The sequence below is a fragment of the Hemitrygon akajei genome, chromosome 4 (assembly GCF_048418815.1).
Source record: "Hemitrygon akajei chromosome 4, sHemAka1.3, whole genome shotgun sequence".
In the NCBI taxonomy this organism is placed as follows: Eukaryota; Metazoa; Chordata; class Chondrichthyes; order Myliobatiformes; family Dasyatidae; genus Hemitrygon; species Hemitrygon akajei.
Window position 1 is genome coordinate 103797985 of NC_133127.1, and position 18474 is coordinate 103816458.

Sequence of the window (18474 nt, forward strand, 5' to 3'; positions counted from 1 at the left end):
ATGACAGCAGAGCAGCAATGGTAGAACTTCTGGAAGCAATTCAGAATGCGATTCTGTGGACGCAGAAAAGAAACTAGGATGGTAGTTTGCCTCCCAGGTGCAACCTTGGCATGTTTCAGATCGTGTCCAAGATATCCTGCAGTAAGAGGGAGAACAGCCAGAGGTTGTGGTATATATTGGTATCAATGACCAATGAAAATTGGTAGGATAAGGGGAGAGGTCCTGAAAAAAGACTACAGGGAATTGGGAAGGAAATTGAGAAGCAGGACCACAAAGGTAGTAATCTCGGGATTACTGCCTGTGCCACGTGACAGTGAGAATAGGAATAGGATGAGGTGAGCGATTGGAGCAAGGTGCAGGGATTCAGATTTCTGGATAATTGGGACCTCTTTTGGGGCAGGAGTGACCTGTACAAAAAGGATGGGTTACACTTGAATCCCAGGGGAACCAATATCCTGGCAGGGAGGTTTGCTAAGGCTACTGGGGAGAGTTTAAATTAGAATTGTTGGGGGGTGGGAACCGAACTGAAGAGACTGGGGAAAAGGAGGTTAGCTCACAAATAGAGAAAGCTTGTAGACAGTGTGAGAGGGAGGATAGGCAGGTGCGCTCAGACCAAAGGATTGAGATTTGTCTATTTTAGTGCAAGGAGTGTTGTGAACAAAGCGGATGAGCTTAGAACGTGGATCAGTACTTGGAGATATGATGTGGTGGCCATTACAGAGACTTAGAAGGCTCAGGGACAGGATTGGTTATTTAAAGTGCCAGGTTTTAAATGTTTCAGAAAGGACAGGGAGGGAGGCAAAAGAGGTGGGGGCGTGACATTATTGTTCAGAGATAGTGTCATGGCTGCAGAAAAGGTGGACGCCATGGAAGGATTGTCTATGGAGTCTCTGTGGCTGGAGATTAGGAACAGGAAGGGGTCAATAATTTTACTGGGTGTTTTTTATAGGCCGCCCAATAGTAACAGGGATATCGAGGAGCAGATAGGGAAACAGATCCTGGAAAGGTGTAATAATAACAGAGTTGTCATGATGGGAGATTTTAATTTCCCAGATATCAATTGGCATCTCCCTGGAGCAAGGGGTTTAGATGGGGTGGAGTTTGTTAGGTGTGTTCAGGAAGGATTCTTGACACAATATGTAGGTAGGCCTACAAGAGGAGAAGCTGTACTTGATTTGGTATTGGGAAATGAACCTAGTCAGGTGTCAGATCTCTCAGTGAAAGAGCATTTTGGAGATAGTGATCATAATTCTATCTCCTTTACAATAGCATCGGAGAGAGATAGGAAGAGACAAGTTAGAAAAGCGTTTAATTGGAGTAAGGGGAATTATGAGGCTATCGGGCAGGAAAGTGGAGGCTTAAATTAGAAACAGATGTTCTCACAGAAAAGTACAGAAGAAATGTGGCAAATATCCAGGGGATATTTGTGTGGAGTTCTGCATAGGTACGTTCCAGTGAGACAGGGAAGTTATGGTAGGGTACAGAAACCGTGGTGTATAAAGGCTGTAATAAATCTAGTCAAGAAGAAAAGAAAAGCTTACAAAAGGTTCAGAGAGCTAGGTAATGTTAGAGATCTAGAAGATTATAAGGCTACTAGGAAGGAGCTTAAGAAGGAAATTAGGAGAGCCAGAAGGGGCCATGAGAAGGCCTCGGTGGGCAAGGTTAAGGAAAACCCCAAGGCAATCTACAAGTATGTGAAGAGCAAGGGGATAAGATGTGAAACAATGGGACCTATCAAGTGTGACAGTGGGAAAGTGTGCATGGAACCGGAGGAAATAGCAGAGGTACTTAATGAATACTTCACTGCAGTATTCTCTGTGGAAAAGGATCTTGGTGATTATAGTGATGACTTGCAGCAGAATGAAAAGCTTGAACATATGGATATTAAGAAAGAGGATGTGCTGGAGCTATTGGAAAGCATCAAGTTGGATAAGTCACTGGGACAGGACAAAATGTACCCCAGGCTACTGTGGGAGGTGAGGGAGGAGATTGCAGAGCCTCTGGCGAGGATCTCTGCATCATCACTAGGGACGGGAGAGGTTCCGGAGGATTGGAGGGTTGCAGATGTTGTTCCTTTATTCAAGAAAGGGAGTAGAGATAGCCCAGGAAATTATAGACCAGTGAGTCTTACCTTAGTGGTTGGTAAGTTGATGGAGAAGATCCTGAGAGGCAGGATTTATGAACATTTGGAGAGGTATAATATGCTTAGGAGTAGTCAGCATGGCTTTGTTAAGGGCAAAGAACCTGATTGAATTTTTTGAGGATGTGACTAAACATGTTGATGAAGGAAGAGCAGTAGATGAAGTGTATATGGATTTCAGCAAAGCATTTGATAAGCTACCCCACGCAAGGCTTATTGAGAAAGTAAGGAGGCATAGAATCCAAGGAGACCTTGCTTGTTCACAGAAGGCAAAGAGTGGTTGTAGACGCGTCATATTCTGCATGGAGGTCGGTCACCGGTGGAGTGCCTCAGGGATCTGTTCTGGGACCCTTATTCTTCGTGATTTTTATAAATGACCTGGATGAGGAAGTGGAGGGATGGGTTAGTAAGTTTGCTGATGACACAAAGGTTGGAGGTGTTGTGGATAGTGCGGAGGGCTGTCAGAGGTTACAGCAGGATATTGATAGGGCTGAGAAGTGGCAGATGGGAGTTCAACCCTGATAAGTGTGAAGTGGTTCATTTTGGTAGGTCAAATACGATGACAATATATATAGTATTAATGGTAAGACTCTTGGCAGCGTGGAGGATCAGTGGGATCTTGGGGTCCAAGTCCATAGGACTTTCAAAGCAGCTGCACAGTTTGACTCTGTGGTTAAGAAGGCGTATGGTGTATTGGCCTTCATCAATCGTGGAATTGAATTTGAGAGTCGAGAGGTAATGTTCCAGCTATATAGGACCCTGGTCAGACCCCACTTGGAGTACTGTGCTCAGTTCTGGTCGCCTCACTACAAGAATGATGTGGAAGCCATAGAAAGTGTGCAGAGGAGATTTACAAGGATGTTGCCTGGATTGGAGAGCATGCCTTATGAGAATATGTTGAGTGAATTCGGCCTTTTCTCTTTGGAGTGACGGAGGATGAGAGGTGACCTGATAGAGGTGTATAAGATGATGAGAGGCATTGATCGTGTGTATCGTTAGAGGCTTTTTCCCTGGGCTGAAGTGGTTACAGACAGACATACTTTATTGATCCCAAGGGGAAATTGGGTTTTGTTACAGCTGCACCAACCAAGAAATATAGCAAAATAAAACCATAAATAATTAAATAATAATAAGTTAATCATGCATGCCAAGTGGAAATAAGTCCAGGACCAGCCTATTGGCTCAGGGTATCTGACACTCCAAGGGAGGAGTTGTAAAGTTTGATGGCCACAGGTAGGAATGACTTCCTATGATGCTCAGTGTTACATCTCGGTGGAATAAGTCTCTGGCTGAATGTACTCCTGTGCCTAACCAGTACATTATGGAGTGGATGGGAGTCATTGTCCAAGATGGCATGCAACTTGGACAGCATCCTCTTTTCAGACACCACCGTCAGAGAGTCCAGTTCCAACCCCACAACATCACTGGCCTTACGAATGAGTTTGTTGATTCTGTTGGTGTCTGCTACCCTCAGCCTGCTACCCCAGCGCACAACAGCAAACATGATAGCACTGGCCACCACAGCCTCGTAGAACATCCTCAGCATCTTCCGGCAGATGTTAAAGGACCTCAGTCTCCTCAGGAAATAGAGACTTGAGGACCAGGTTTAAGGTGCTGGGGATTAGGTACAGAGGAGATGTTAGGGTTAAGTTTTTTACTCAGAGAGTGGTGGGTACGTGGAATGGGTTGCCGGCAACGGTGATGGAGGTGGATACGATAAAGTCTTTTAAGAGGCTTTTAGATAGGTACATGGAGCCTAGCAAAATAGAGGGCTGTAGGTAAGCCTAGTAATTTTAAGGTAAGGACATGTTCGGCACAATTTTGTGGGCCGAAGGGCCTGTACTGTGCTGTAGGTTTTCTATCTTTCTAGAAGACACAGGATATATACTTTTGAAAGAGGAAGAAGTATTGTGAAGGAAAGACGACAAAATTGTGGTTAACAAGAGAAGTCAATGCCAACACAAAAGCCAAAGTGAGAGCATATAATAGAGAAAAAATTAATAGGTGGTTAGGGTATTGGGAAGCTTTTAAAAACGAACAGATAACTAAAAGAAAGTCATTAAGAAGGCAAAAATGGAATATGAAAGTAAGCCAGCCACTAATACGAAATAGAATACCAAAAGTTTCTTCAGATGCATAAAGTGTGAAAAAGAGGTGAGAGTGGATATTGGACTGCTGGAAAACTGTGCTGGAGAGGTAGTAATAGGAACAAGGAAATGGTAGACGAATTGAATAATTGTGCATCAGTTTTCACTGTGGAAGACACTAGCAGTATGTGGAAGTTCTGGATATCGTGCATGAAGTGTGTGAAGTTACTATTACTAGAGAGAAGGTTTTTGGAAAGCTGAGAAGTCTCAATGTAGATAAGTCATCTGGACCAGATGGTGTACACCCCAGAGTTCTGAAAGTGGTGGATGAAGAGATTGTAGAGGCATTAGTAATGATTTTCAAGAATCACAAGATTCTGGCGTGGTTTCGGAAGAACGGAAAATCCAAATGTCACTCCACTGTTCAAGAAGGGAGCGGGCAAAAGAAAGGAAGCTTCAATGGTTGGGAAGATGTTGGAGTCGATTATTGTGGATGAGGTCTCAGTGTACTTGGAGGCACATGATAAAATATGCCCTGGTCAGTGTGGTCTCTTCAAGGGAAAATTCTTGCCTGACAAACCTGTTGGAATTCTTTGAAGAAGTAACAAGCAGGACAGACGAAGGAGCATCACGTCATTTTGTGTACTCAGATTTTCAGAAGGCCTTTGACAAGATGCCACACATGAGGCTGCTTAACACGCTATAAGCCCATGGTATTACAGGAAAGATTGTAGCATGGAAAAAGCAGTGGCTGATTGGCAGGAGGCAAAGAGGAAATGAATGGAGCCTTTACTGGTGGTTGCTGGCCTAGTGGTGTTCCACAGGGGTTTGTGTTGAGACTGATTCTTTTTACATTAGATGTCAATGATTTGGGTGATGGAATTAATGGCTTTGTTGCAAAGTTTGCAGACAATATGAAGATAGGTGAAGGGGCAAGTAGTTTTGAGGAAGTAGGCTACTTAGAAGGACTTGGATTAGGAAAATGGGCAGGTGGAATACAGTGTTGGGAAGTGTATGGTCATGCACTTTGGTAGAAGAAATTAAAGAGTTGACTATTTTCTAATTGGACAGAAAATACAAAAAACTTCAAAGAGACTTGGGATTCCTTGTGCAGAATTCTCTAAAGGTTAATTTGCAGGTTGAGTCTAATGAATAAGACAAATGCAATGTTAGCATTCATTTCAAGAGGACTGCTATATAAATGCAAAGCTGTCATGTTGTAACTTTATAAGACACTGGTGAAGCCTCACTTGGAGTATTCTGAGCCCCTTAACTTGGAAAGGATGTTCTGAAACTGGAGTGAGTTCAAAGGAGTTTCACAAATGATTCCAGGATAGAATGGCTTGTCATATGAAGTGCATTAGATGGCTCTGGGCTGGTATTCACTGGAATTCAGAAGAATGAGAGGTGAGATCTATCAAATGTTGAAAGGCCTTGATAGAGTGGATGTTTCCTGTGGTGGGAGAGTCTTAAGACCAGAGGGCACATCCTCAGTTTAGAGGGAAATGCTTTTAGAATGAAGATGGTTAAGAATTTCTTTAGCCAGAGAGTGGTGAATCTGTGGAATTCTTTGCCACAGACACCTGTGGAGGCCAAGTCTTTGTGTGTATATTTAAGACAGAGGTTGATAGATTCTTGATTGTTCAGGGCATGGAGGGATACAAGGAGAAGGCAAGGGATTGGGGCTAAGAGCCATGATGACCAGATTCAATCTGATCATCATGGCTGATGATCAGATTGAATCATCATCTGATCATTTGATTTTGCACCTAAATCTTATGCTCTAAATTCTATATAGTTTCTAACTTGTTGAAGTAATGAAGTAATTTCATTTTTGTACCTGATCATTTCTGGCATCTCCAACCCTGAATGCTTGAAACCACAGTGAGTAATACAGTTCTGAATTGTCTTACTGCTTATTTCTCACCAACAATCAGTGAAAAAAATCACTGCTTTTTGGACACCTTGACCTCAATGCCTTCTTGTACAATTGGATCATCAATTCTTCTCGGGCAACAGCACCCTCTCCACAATTTCCATTAGCACAGTTGCACCACCACGCTGTGTGCTTAGTCCCCTGCTCTACTAGCTTTACACTTATTGACACTGTGGCTTACTGCAACTATAATGTCATATTCAAGTTTGCAGATGACACCACTGTCATGGGCCGAATCAAAGGTGACGAACAGCTTATAGAAAGGAGATTGAAAATCTGGCTGAGTGGTGCCATAACAAAAACCTCTTACTCAATGTCAGCAAGACCAAGAGCTTCATGAGGAGGAAACAGGTCCATGAGCCAGTCCTCATTAGAGGATCAGGTCGGCAACTTTAAGTTCTTTGGTGCTATTATTTTGAGGACCTGTCCTGAGCTCAGCACGTAAGTGCAATTACAAAGGAAGCAAAGCAATGCCTGTACTTGGGAGTTTGTGAAGATTCGACATGACATCTAAAACTTGGACAAACTTCTATAGATGGTAGTGTAACATATATTGACGACTTCATCACAGACTGATATGGAAATACAAATGAAGGGAAAATCCTACAAAAAAAATAGTGGATATGGCCCAATCCTTCACAGGTAAAGCCCTCCTCCCCACCACTGAGCACATCTACACAGAGTGTTGTTGCAGGAAAACAGCATCCATCATCAGGGACCCCCTCCTTCCCCACCCCCACCACAACCAGGTCTTGTTGTCTTCTCACTGCTGCTATCAGAAAGTTGATTTGGAGCCTCAGGACTCTCACCACCAGGTTCAAGAACAGTTATTACCCCCCCAACCCTCAGGCTCTTGACCCAAAGAGAACAACCTTACCTGCTCCATCATTGAAATATTCCCACAACCCTTGGACTCACTTTCAAGGACTCTTCATCTCATGTTCTCATATTTATGCTATTTATTTATTATTATTATTATTATTATTATTATTATTATTATTTCTTTTGAATTTGCCCAGTTTGTTGTCTTCTGTACACTGGTTGAATACCCAAGTTGGTGCAGTCTTCCATTGATTCTATTATGGTTATTTTCCTACTGTTTTGTGATTGCCCGCAAGAAAATGAAACCCATGGTTGTATCTGGTGATATATATGTACTTTGATAATAAATTTACCTTGAGCTTTGAACAAACATAGACAACTGACACTATTTAAAAACTGTTTGCTCTAAGCAGGGTATAATGTCTAATGGCCACACAAGTGTGCGTGACTGATGCTCATCAGAACTTGTTTGGCAACAGTATCCTGTCCCAGTTACTGCTCAAGTAAATAAAGGAAACCTGGCTGTTTTCTCATTTGGGTTTTGTTGTTTAAGAGTTGTCCCAAATCAACGACTGATTCCATTAACTGATGCCCAAATTAACTGGAATCAGCTGTATTTTATATTTCGACTTGTCCTTTCAGGAGTGTTAATTTATAAATTTCTGATTTTACTAGAGGAAGCATAGAACATTACAGCACAGAAACAGGCCTTTTGGCCCTTCTTGGCTGTGCTGAACCATTTTTCTGCCTAGTCCCACTGACCTACACCCGGCCCATATCCCTTCATGCACCTCTCATCCATGTACCTCTCCAAGTTATTCTAAATGTTAAACGTGAGCCGGCATTTACCACTTCATCTGGTAGCTCATTTCCACATTCCCACCATCCTCTATGTGAAGAAGCCCCCCCAATGTTCCCTTTAAACTTTTCCCCCTTCACCATTAACCCATGTCCTCTGGTTTAACTCTGCTAATATTGCAAAATGCCACAGATTCTGGTTTACACTGAACTGAGTTCAATCAAATCTTGGAACTAAATCTACTGTATTTAGCAACTAAATAGCTGCTACTGTATTTTTACTTCAATGCATGTAGTCCTTTTTAGCTGTGCCTCATTGTGTTGCCAGGATTCTCTGCTGAGTTCTTCTTGGACCAGAGAGAAATTCCCTGGTGTGATTGTTCATTAAGTGCCTCCCATCCTAGAATTGCCCCAGTACCACAAAACTCTGAAGTTCTCACTCATGTACTATGCCAAGCTTCCTATTTACAGTAGCAAGAGTTTGTGAACTATTTGCACTTACCTAGTTTTCTGCATTAATTACTCATAAAATGTGGTTGATCTTCACATAAGTCACAATAATAGAGAAACACAATCTGCCTAAGCTAATAACACAAACAATTGTACTTCTCATCAACACTGAGTACATCATTTAAACATCACAGTCTAAGTTCATAAAAGTACAGTCGGCCCTCCTTATCCACAGGGGATTGGTTCCGAGACACCCCCCCCCCCGCAGATACCAAAAACCGCGGATGCTCAAGTCCCTTATTTAACCTGAATCAATACGGTGGTCTTTAGGACCCGGCGTAGCTCTGAATCCGTGGTGTTTCTGTTCACGAAAGTAATCATGATCGTGATTGAAAATAAGGTGGAAGTAATAAAGCGATCGGAAAGAGGTGAAACGCCATCGGTCATTGGAAAAGCATTAGACTATAGTTTGGTCAACGATCGGAACAATTTTAATGGATCATGTGAAAGGCCCTGCCCTGATGAAAACTACTATTATTACTAAGCAATGCAGTGGTTTAATTATTGAAATACATATGTTTCTTAAGTGTTTTATATGCATAGAAAGGTGAAATATGTACTATATACTAAGAAAAACGTTTGACTAACTGACGCTAAGTAATACCGGATGTACCTGTTCCGACTTCAAATCTGACTTAAAGACAGACTCAGGAATGGAACTCATTCATAACCCAGGGACTGCTTGTACTTTTAAGTCATTTCTAGATTACTTATAATACCTAATACAATGTAAATGCTATGTAAATAGTTGTTTATACTGTATTGTTTAGGGGATAATGACAAGAAAAAATAGTCTGCACATGCTCAAATAATGAGTGCTGGAGAGAACTTCCGGGTTTTCCCGATCCGCGGTTGATTGAATCCGCACACGCGGAATCCACAGATAGGAGGGCTGACTGTATGTGAACCTCCAGGGTAATGCCATCTACAAAAACTATTTGGAGTCTGGTGTTCCAATCTTCTCAAGAAAGATTTGTTTATGTGCATCATGCCTTGATCAAAACAACTTTCGGAGGACCTTAGAAGAAGAATTGTAGAGATGCATTAAGCTGCATAAGGCTATAAAAGCATTTCTAAAGACCTGAGTCCACAGTAAGAGAAATTGTCTCCAGATGGAGGAAATTCAGTATTGTTGCTAATCTCCCTCTGAGTGGCTGTCCTGTAAAAGTCACAGCAAGAGCACACTGTGCAGTGCTGAAGGAGGTGAGAAAGAACCCAAGAGTAACAGCAAAAGACAGAGAAATCTCTGGAACTCGCTGAAGTCTCTGTTCATGTGTCCACTATAAGAAAAGCATTGTATAAGAACGGTGTTCATGGAAGGACACCACAGAGGAAACCACTGCTTTCCAAAAAAAACATTGCTGCACATTTCAAGTTTACACATGACAACCTGGATGCAAAAGGAACTAGTGCTTTCCCAGAGTATATGATGAATAAACTCTTTTCAGGCTTCAAGCCTGGTACAAGTATCGACTATAACCAATATTTCGATGACAAACTCTTATGATTTTCAGGGATGGTGCTTGGGCAAGTCTAGTCTAGTGGTATTTATATCCCTATATTCCAGACTAGACTTGCCCAGGCATCATCCCTGAAAAAGATCTCTGAAAACCATAATAAGGATAGCATAAGTGGCTGGTTTTAGCAAATGCCATTTTTTCCAAATAACTTTACATTTGAAAGACAATTTTGTAAGCAAACATTCAATGTCATCTGTGTACTTTCATTTGAATGCTGGTTATTACAATTGTATTGTAAAATTTACTTCAGTACCTAACCTAAAACCTTGTATTTTGTTTCTATTCTGTTATAGATCAAGAACCTGAATATGTTATAACTGGTACTCATCCATACCCATCAGGTCCAGGTTAGCAGATTTCTTGGGGGGGGTGGAGGGTGTTATTGTGAACTTTGAGATTAGAAATGTTTTGGATTAACTTGCACTCTGCAAAGGTTGGTTTATTTTCCATTTGCAAGTTAAATTGCCTTATCAGCTCTCTGGCTTATAAATAAATGCACAGCTTATGGGCATCTCATCCACACCAACAAACAGTTTGGGAGACTGATGGAATGCATGGAGTTGAATTCATTTGTACTCTTGAGAAACACAGAACCTTTCTGTGCCTTTTCTTCTTACCCCTGTGCCGCAAAAATTGGGACTTATTCAAAGTAAACAAAATGGGAGTGCTGAGCAAACTCACTGAGTCAGTGAACCCAGCTGGTAGCCAATCTTCCTGTAGCCATTCACTCTCTTGAATGGAACCCAGTTTTAACCTGGGGACTGCTTAGCAAAGCAAGTTGGAATTTTTAAATATAAAACTTTAGAATTATGAACAATGCATTATTTCAGAGTAATACTGAACATGAGCATCTCCTGGCTTAATATAAAATATTTATTTATTGCCTTTCTAAATTGTAGGAGTAGCATTGGCAGGTGATACACAGCTGCAAAAAATGCCTAGTGAAGCAAGCTCTCATGCATTGGCTATGGCAATTCCATCTTCAAAATCCAGGTAAGCTCTTTTAAGGAACCTCAGAACTGAATTTTGACACTTTGGAACTAGTAACCATTCTATTAATTTTCATAGGTGGCACAATAGTGTAGCAATTACTACAATGCTTTATCATATTGACTGTAAGATGACTGTAAGATTCCTGCCACTGTCATTGTCTGTAACGAGTTTGGAGGTACTCCCCAAGACTATGTGGGTTTTCTCCAGGTCCTCTGGTTTCCTCCCACATTCCGAAGATGTACAGTTAGGTTTAGGGTTCGGAAGTTGCGAGCATGTTACATTGGCGCAGGAAGTGTGACGACACTTGTGGGCTGCCTAGCATAAACCTCAATTATTTGATTTGATGCAAATTACACATTTCACTACGTGTTTCGATGTGACAAGCAAAGCAAATCCTTAAAACAGTAGTAGAAAACAGACTGGTCCACAAGTAAATATCCTGAATTGGGAGAGGCTAATTTTGATGACATTAGACAGGAATCACATCTGCCAGCACGTTGCAGCCACCCAAAACTCTCCATTGAAAGAAAAACTTGCCCCTTGCATTTCCTTTGAACTTATTCTGCTCACCTTAAATTCATGCCCTCTAGCATTAGCCATTTCAACCTTGTGGGAAAAAGTTACTGACTACCTATCTATGTTTCTCATGTTATAAACTTCTATCAGATTTCTCCTCAGCCTCTGCTGCTCCAGAGGAAAGAACCCAGGTTTGTCTATCCTCTCCTTGTAGAAAATGTCCTCTAATTCAGGCAGTTTCCCGGAAAATCTCTTCTGCATCCTGTTCAGACACCCCACATTCTTTATATAAAGGGACAACCAGATAAGAATATTCCGGATGTGGCCTAACCCGAATTTCTATGATGCTACAATATAACTTACTTATTCTTGAACTGTGCTTTGATTAAGAAAGGTAAGTATGCTATATGTCATCTTCACAACCCTAATCAATCTGTGCAGCCCTTTTTGTTCTTTGTAATTTATTTTTTTATTGAAGTTCATCATCAAACAAACGTTTTCATAAGATGTATTTCAGACATTGTACATATCTATCATATAATCATATATATCACAAATCTCCACAAAGTATTTATCTGAGGTACACACTTATAGAAAAGAGTGGAAAGCAAAAACAAGCGAAAGGAAAGAACTGTGTACAAGTAGGGAGTGATCTTTTTTTTACACAGATTCATTGATTTGTGAGAATAAAATCAGACCTATGAGGCGTTATGTAGTTAAACTATTTTTCCCAGTATGAATCAAATTGTTCCAAATTGGATAAAATTCTTTTACTTTTGATTGGATTTAATAGCCCATTGACATTAAAAGAAATGAATTTTACCTTGTCCTTAGCCATCTGTATTTATCTGTCAAAGTATCATTGAAATTAGAATAAAACTTAATCGATCAAATAAGAACCAAGAAACGCAAATAATAACAAAAATGGTAACAAACGTGTGATTCCCAAGGCTGAGCTCTCTAGTAGATGATCCTGCGTTGAGCTAGAGGAAATGTCTAGCTGTGGGGGATAACCTCTCCTACTTGTGAGTTGAGGGCCCCCATTGCAGTATTCATAAAGGTCAGTGAACAAATCCGTTACACAGAAAAGATTTCCCTGTGTACTCCTATATATACATATATGCACACACAGATTTTATATATATATATATACACACACTGTTACGTATTCGGGCAACAATAATATGGATGAGTTAGGCAAGGGGTTTTATAACGAATAACACGTTTATTAAACACAGATAACAAACCCCCTTCAAAAGTAAACAAACCCAAACAATGATCCGAGCTCAGCTGCTGACAGCTGGTCAGACAGTCCTTAATAGCGTTGCAGTCCCAAACAGTCTTTAAAATGGTATTGAAAAGAAACAGTTCTCCAAAGCGAATTGCCGAATGAAAACAGTTCAAAGAACGATATGCCGACAGTTCAAAAGCTCACGGTACTTTTAAAAGGAGAGACTTTTTAAAGCGATGTAAATTCTCTTCCACGTCGATGTCCTTCGATTCCCAGCGTCGAACTCCCACGTCGAATTTTATTAAATATAACAACTTAAAGTGACTGACCTTCCGTCCACAATATTCTCAATCTCCCGCTTTTTCCAGCGGAGACTATCGTGAGAATAGTAAACGAAATCCTTCCGAATGAGGATCACACAAGGTCGAAGTCAATCCATCGAAAATCGATTCTTCTCAATTTGTCTTCCAAGCTTCACTCTCCCTTGGCAAAGAAACCGTTGGCTCTGACCTTTTAAACTTTAGGCATTATATAAAACTTCATTTTTAACTAAACTGCGTCATCACATTAAATCACACAGTAACATGAAGTCAGCTTGGCAAATCCAGCCATGAACTGCCCCACCTGACAGGGTGGGTCTCCCTTTTATACCCTGTAGAAAAAACCTGTCACATGACCTCTACTGGCGGGAAAATGACATCACTCCACCATTACCTCATGTCCAGTATAACTTCAACCCCAGTCACGTGACAAGGGTACCACTGTCACGTGTCACGAGTACGTAACACCTCCCTCCAAAAAAAAACATTTTTGGTCTGTCAAGAACAAAAATTTTTAACAATTACTTACAAGAAAAACAAATGTATAAATTATATAACATACACAATATACAATACAGTAGGAGTGTTACAATAAAAAAAAACCACTCCAAAAAAAAACATTGCACATTCAACATCGAGATAGACAATCAGCAACCACATTATCTTTACCTTTAATATGAGTTATCACAATATTGTACTCTTGTAACATCAAACTCCAATTTAACAATCTTCTGTTTTTGTTTTTCATCTTACTCAGAAAAACTAACGGATTATGATCAGTGTAAACAATAAGAGGTTTTTGAGTTGTACCAACATATACCTCAAAATATTCCAAAGCCAAAACAAGAGATAACAATTCTTTCTCTATTGTTGAATAGTTTCTTTGATGCTTATTAAATTTCTTAGAAAAGTATGCTACTGGATGATCAACCTCATCACCCTCATTCCTTTGCATCAATACTGCTCCCGCAGCTTCATCACTAGCATCCACAGCTAATGAAAAAGGTTTTTCAAAGTCAGGTGCCTTAAGCACAGGTTGTTCACATACCATTGTTTTCAATTTTTCAAATGCTTCCTGACAAAACACTGTCCACACAAACTTTACATTCTTCTGCAGAAGATTAGTTAATGGAAGGGCAACATTAGCAAAATTCTTACAAAATTTTCGATAATATCCTACCATTCCCAAAAACCTTCTGAGAGTTTTTTTCCCCGTTGGAGTGGGAATTTCTAAAATTGCCTGAACTTTTGCCTGAACAGGAGCTACCTTACCTTGACCTACAACATAACCAAGGTAAGTCACAGTGGCATGTCCAAATTCACTCTTGGCTAAATTAATAGTCAAGTTAGCTTTTGAAAGCTTTTCAAACAATTTCTCCACCGCAATAATGTGTGCTTCCCAAGTATCATTTCCTGTCACTAAATCATCAATATAAGCATCAGTATCTTTCAAACCCTGAATCACAGAATTAATCATCCTCTGAAAAGTACCTGGGGCATTCTTCATCCCAAATGGAAGAACATTATACTCATATAACCCAAATGGAGTTACAAATGCAGAAATCTCTCTACCTCTGTCCGTTAATGGAACACACCAATACCCTTTCAATAAATCAATCTTTGTAAGGAACTTTGCTTTTCCAACCTTATCTACACAATCATCTACTCTAGGAATTGGATATGCATCTGTCTTCGTTACAGCATTCACCTTCCTATAGTCCGTACAAAACCTAATACTACCATCAGGTTTTGGCACCATTACACATGGCGAACTCCAATTCGAGTTAGAATGTCTAATAATATCATTCTCTAACATGTATTCAATTTCCTTCTCAGCAAGTTCACATTTTTCCATGTTCATCCTATATGGATGTTGTTTAATAGGTTTGGCATCTCCAACATCTACATCATGTGAAGCTATAGTAGTCCTTCTCGGAACATCTGGAAACAAATCCTTATACTTAAAAATCAATTCCTTCATCTGTTGTTTCTGCTCTAGCTGTAAATGTGCTAATTTCTCATCCATATTTTCCAAAATAGTCGAATTAGGTAACCTAACAGAAACAATGTTAGATTTAGAATGAAAGTCAGATGAATCATCTATCATGTTCCCAGTTAAATCAAACTCATTCTCACTAACCACAACAGTCACAGTATCAGATTGTTTCTCAAAATATGGTTTAATCATATTTATGTGGCAAAGTTGTGTTGACCTTCTACGATCTGGAGTTTTTATTACATAATCCACATCATTAACTCTAGACACAATTTCATAAGGTCCATGAAATCTAGCTTGTAAAGGATTTGTCTGCACTGGGAAAAAAACCAACACCTTATCTCCAGGCTTAAACATCCTCATCCTAGCTTCCTTATCATACCAAGTCTTCATTTTCTCCTGAGCCAACTTCAAATTTTCCTTGGCTAAGCTACAAGCTTTATGTAACCTGTCCTTAAATTTCAAAACATAGTCCAACAAATTAGTATGCACTTCCTTACTAATCCACTGTTCCTTCAATAAAGCTAAAGGTCCTCTAACTCTATGTCCAAACACAAGTTCAAATGGACTAAAACCTATAGATTCCTGTACCGATTCCCTTACTACAAATAAAAGTAAGTTTATACTCTCATCCCAGTCACTTTCATTCTCCACACAATATGTCCTAATCATATTCTTGAGAGTAGAATGAAACCTCTCCAAGGCACCTTGCGATTCTGGATGGTATGCAGACGAAGTAATTTGCTTAGCTCCCAATTTATAAACTATCTGTTGAAACAATCCAGACATAAAATTACTACCTTGATCAGTTTGTATTTCCTTAGGCAATCCAAAATAAGTAAAGAATTTTATAAGAGCCTTCGTCACAGTTTTAGCTTTTATATTCCTAAGTGGTACTGCCTCTGGAAACCTAGACGAAGTACACATGATAGTCAACAAATACTGATAACCAGTTTTTGTCTTTGGTAATGGACCAACACAATCTACAATAACTTTAGAAAACGGTTCACCGAATGCTGGAATAGGTTGTAATGGAGCTACTGGTGTAACCTGATTTGGTTTACCCACAATTTGACAAGTATGGCACGTTTTACAAAACATCGCCACATCTTTTCTTAAACCAGGCCAGTAAAAATGTTTTAAAATCTTGTCCACAGTTTTCCTTACCCCTTGATGTCCACCTAAAGGCACACTATGAGCTAAAGTCAAAATCTCATTCCGATAAACTTTAGGAACAACTACCTGGTAAACAACATTCCATTCCTCACTTGCAGGAATTGTAGGCGACCTCCACTTCCTCATCAACACTCCTTTTTCCAAGTAATACCCTACTGACACCTTCTCAATTTCACTACCTAGTAAAGCTTGTTCCCTTAATTTTATAATCTCAGGATCTCTATTCTGCTCTGCTATCATCTCCTTCCGAGACAGAGATAAATCTTCATAGTCAGACTTACTCCCAGAACCTTGTTCAAACAACGAAGGTAAGAAAGTCTCTGACACATCCTCAAAACTCAAATCCTGAGTTGAACAGTCATGAGTAACAACCTCATTCTGCACATCAATCTTTTTAGCCATTGCTCTAGTCACAACACAAGAAGAATCTGTGTTAGAATTCACCTCTGGTTCCTCTGATTCCATTGTCAAATGCACTTCAGGAAAAACTTGTCCACCTGCCAAGTCATTACCTAACAATAAAGAAATACCCTTCACAGGTAAGCTATGCTGTAATCCTACCTTAACAAATCCTGTAACTAACCCTGACTTTAAATTTACTTCATGTAAACGTACAGGCATAAAATCACTTCCAACACCTCTTATGTAATTTACCTCACCAGTATCACTCTCTTCATTAAACTTCAACACACTATCTAACATCAGTGATTGAGAAGCTCCAGTATCCCTAAGAATCTTTATTGGCACCAGAGTAGATCCTTCTTTCAAGGATACAAACCCTTCAGTTATAAAATGATCATATCCCTTTCTAACTTTGTCAGACTCTAACAAATCCTCATTTGTGTTTACCAAACCCTGTAACTTTACAGGTGCTTCAGTATGTTGCACACAAGCATCTGGAACTGCTTCCTTCTCTTTCTTTTTCAATTTGAAACAGTTAGCTATTACATGGCCAGGCTTCTTACAATAGTTACAAATAAGACCAAACTGTTTTTCCTTCACAGGTTTTCCTTCCTCCTTACCTCTCTCATTAACCTCTAATTTAATTTCTGATTTACCTTGAGTCTCCATATTATTTTTCCTCTTAAAAATTCTACCCTGAGGAAATTTATTCTTATGGATTAAAACATACTCATCAGCTAATCTAGCACAGTCCTGCAATTTATCAGTATCCCTCTCATTTAAGTAGGTCCTTACTTCAACAGGAATGCTTCTTTTAAATTCCTCCATCAAAATCAGCTCTTTCAATGTATCATAGTCCTCATTTACATTTTTAGAAGAAACCCATCTCTCAAAACACATAGCTTTATCATAGGCAAATTCCACATAAGTCTTTTCCACAGACTTTTTCAAACTCCTGAATCTTTCCCTGTACGCTCCTGGGACCAATTCATACGATTTGAGAATATTTTCTTTCACAATATCATAATCTAATGCTTGCGCAGCAGTTAAAGCTGTGTAAACGTGTCTTGCCTTGCCTTTAATCACACTCTGTAACAACACTGACCATTTATCTTTCGGCCACTCTGACATCCGAGCAATAGTTTCAAAATGTTGAAAATATCTCTCCACTTCTGTTTCACTAAATGGAGGGACCAATTTAACTTCTTGGCTAGCAACAAACGGTTTTTTAGAATCAGCAGACTGTTCTACAGACCTTAATTTCTCCATTGCATATTCAAAATCTCTCTGCTTTTGCTCAGCTTCCAATTTACACCTTTCTAACATCATCTGTTCAATTTGCAACTGCATCTCCAGATTACTTATTGGAAACGATTCTAAAATCGATTCTTCAAAATCACCCGAAGCCACAAAATGTGATGCGATCTTTCTCTGTATTACAGCTTTTGATGTAGTTGGCAAAATCCCTTTAAGATGCAACCGATTAGCGATCTCAGACACTTCAGTTTTTTTCGCCTTCGCTAACAAATCCGCGTCTGGCAAATCCAGAAACTCATCAATATTCATCGTTGCCGAATACCACTCACAAGCCAATCAAACAAAAAAAAAATCGAGCAATCCCCGTTACCAAAACACCGATTCAAAATTCAAAAAACTTTTTAAACTCAAATAATTCAATTCCGAACGTAGCCCCCATAATTATGTTACGTATTCGGGCAACAATAATATGGATGAGTTAGGCAAGGGGTTTTATAACGAATAACACGTTTATTAAACACAGATAACAAACCCCCTTCAAAAGTAAACAAACCCAAACAATGATCCGAGCTCAGCTGCTGACAGCTGGTCAGACAGTCCTTAATAGCGTTGCAGTCCCAAACAGTCTTTAAAATGGTATTGAAAAGAAACAGTTCTCCAAAGCGAATTGCCGAATGAAAACAGTTCAAAGAACGATATGCCGACAGTTCAAAAGCTCACGGTACTTTTAAAAGGAGAGACTTTTTAAAGCGATGTAAATTCTCTTCCAC

The 18474-nt window shown here is 39.8% G+C and overlaps 1 protein-coding gene across 3 annotated transcripts in view; it reads left to right on the forward strand.

The window, feature by feature from the left end:
• Positions 1-18474, forward strand: part of plrg1 (pleiotropic regulator 1) — a 103406-nt gene that overhangs the window by 27762 nt on the left and 57170 nt on the right. For all 3 annotated transcript variants that reach the window (XM_073043146.1, XM_073043147.1, XM_073043148.1), the window contains 2 exons: positions 10107-10160; positions 10713-10806. In XM_073043146.1, the coding sequence (XP_072899247.1) occupies positions 10107-10160; positions 10713-10806 (148 nt within the window). The remainder of the gene's footprint in view (positions 1-10106; positions 10161-10712; positions 10807-18474) is intronic.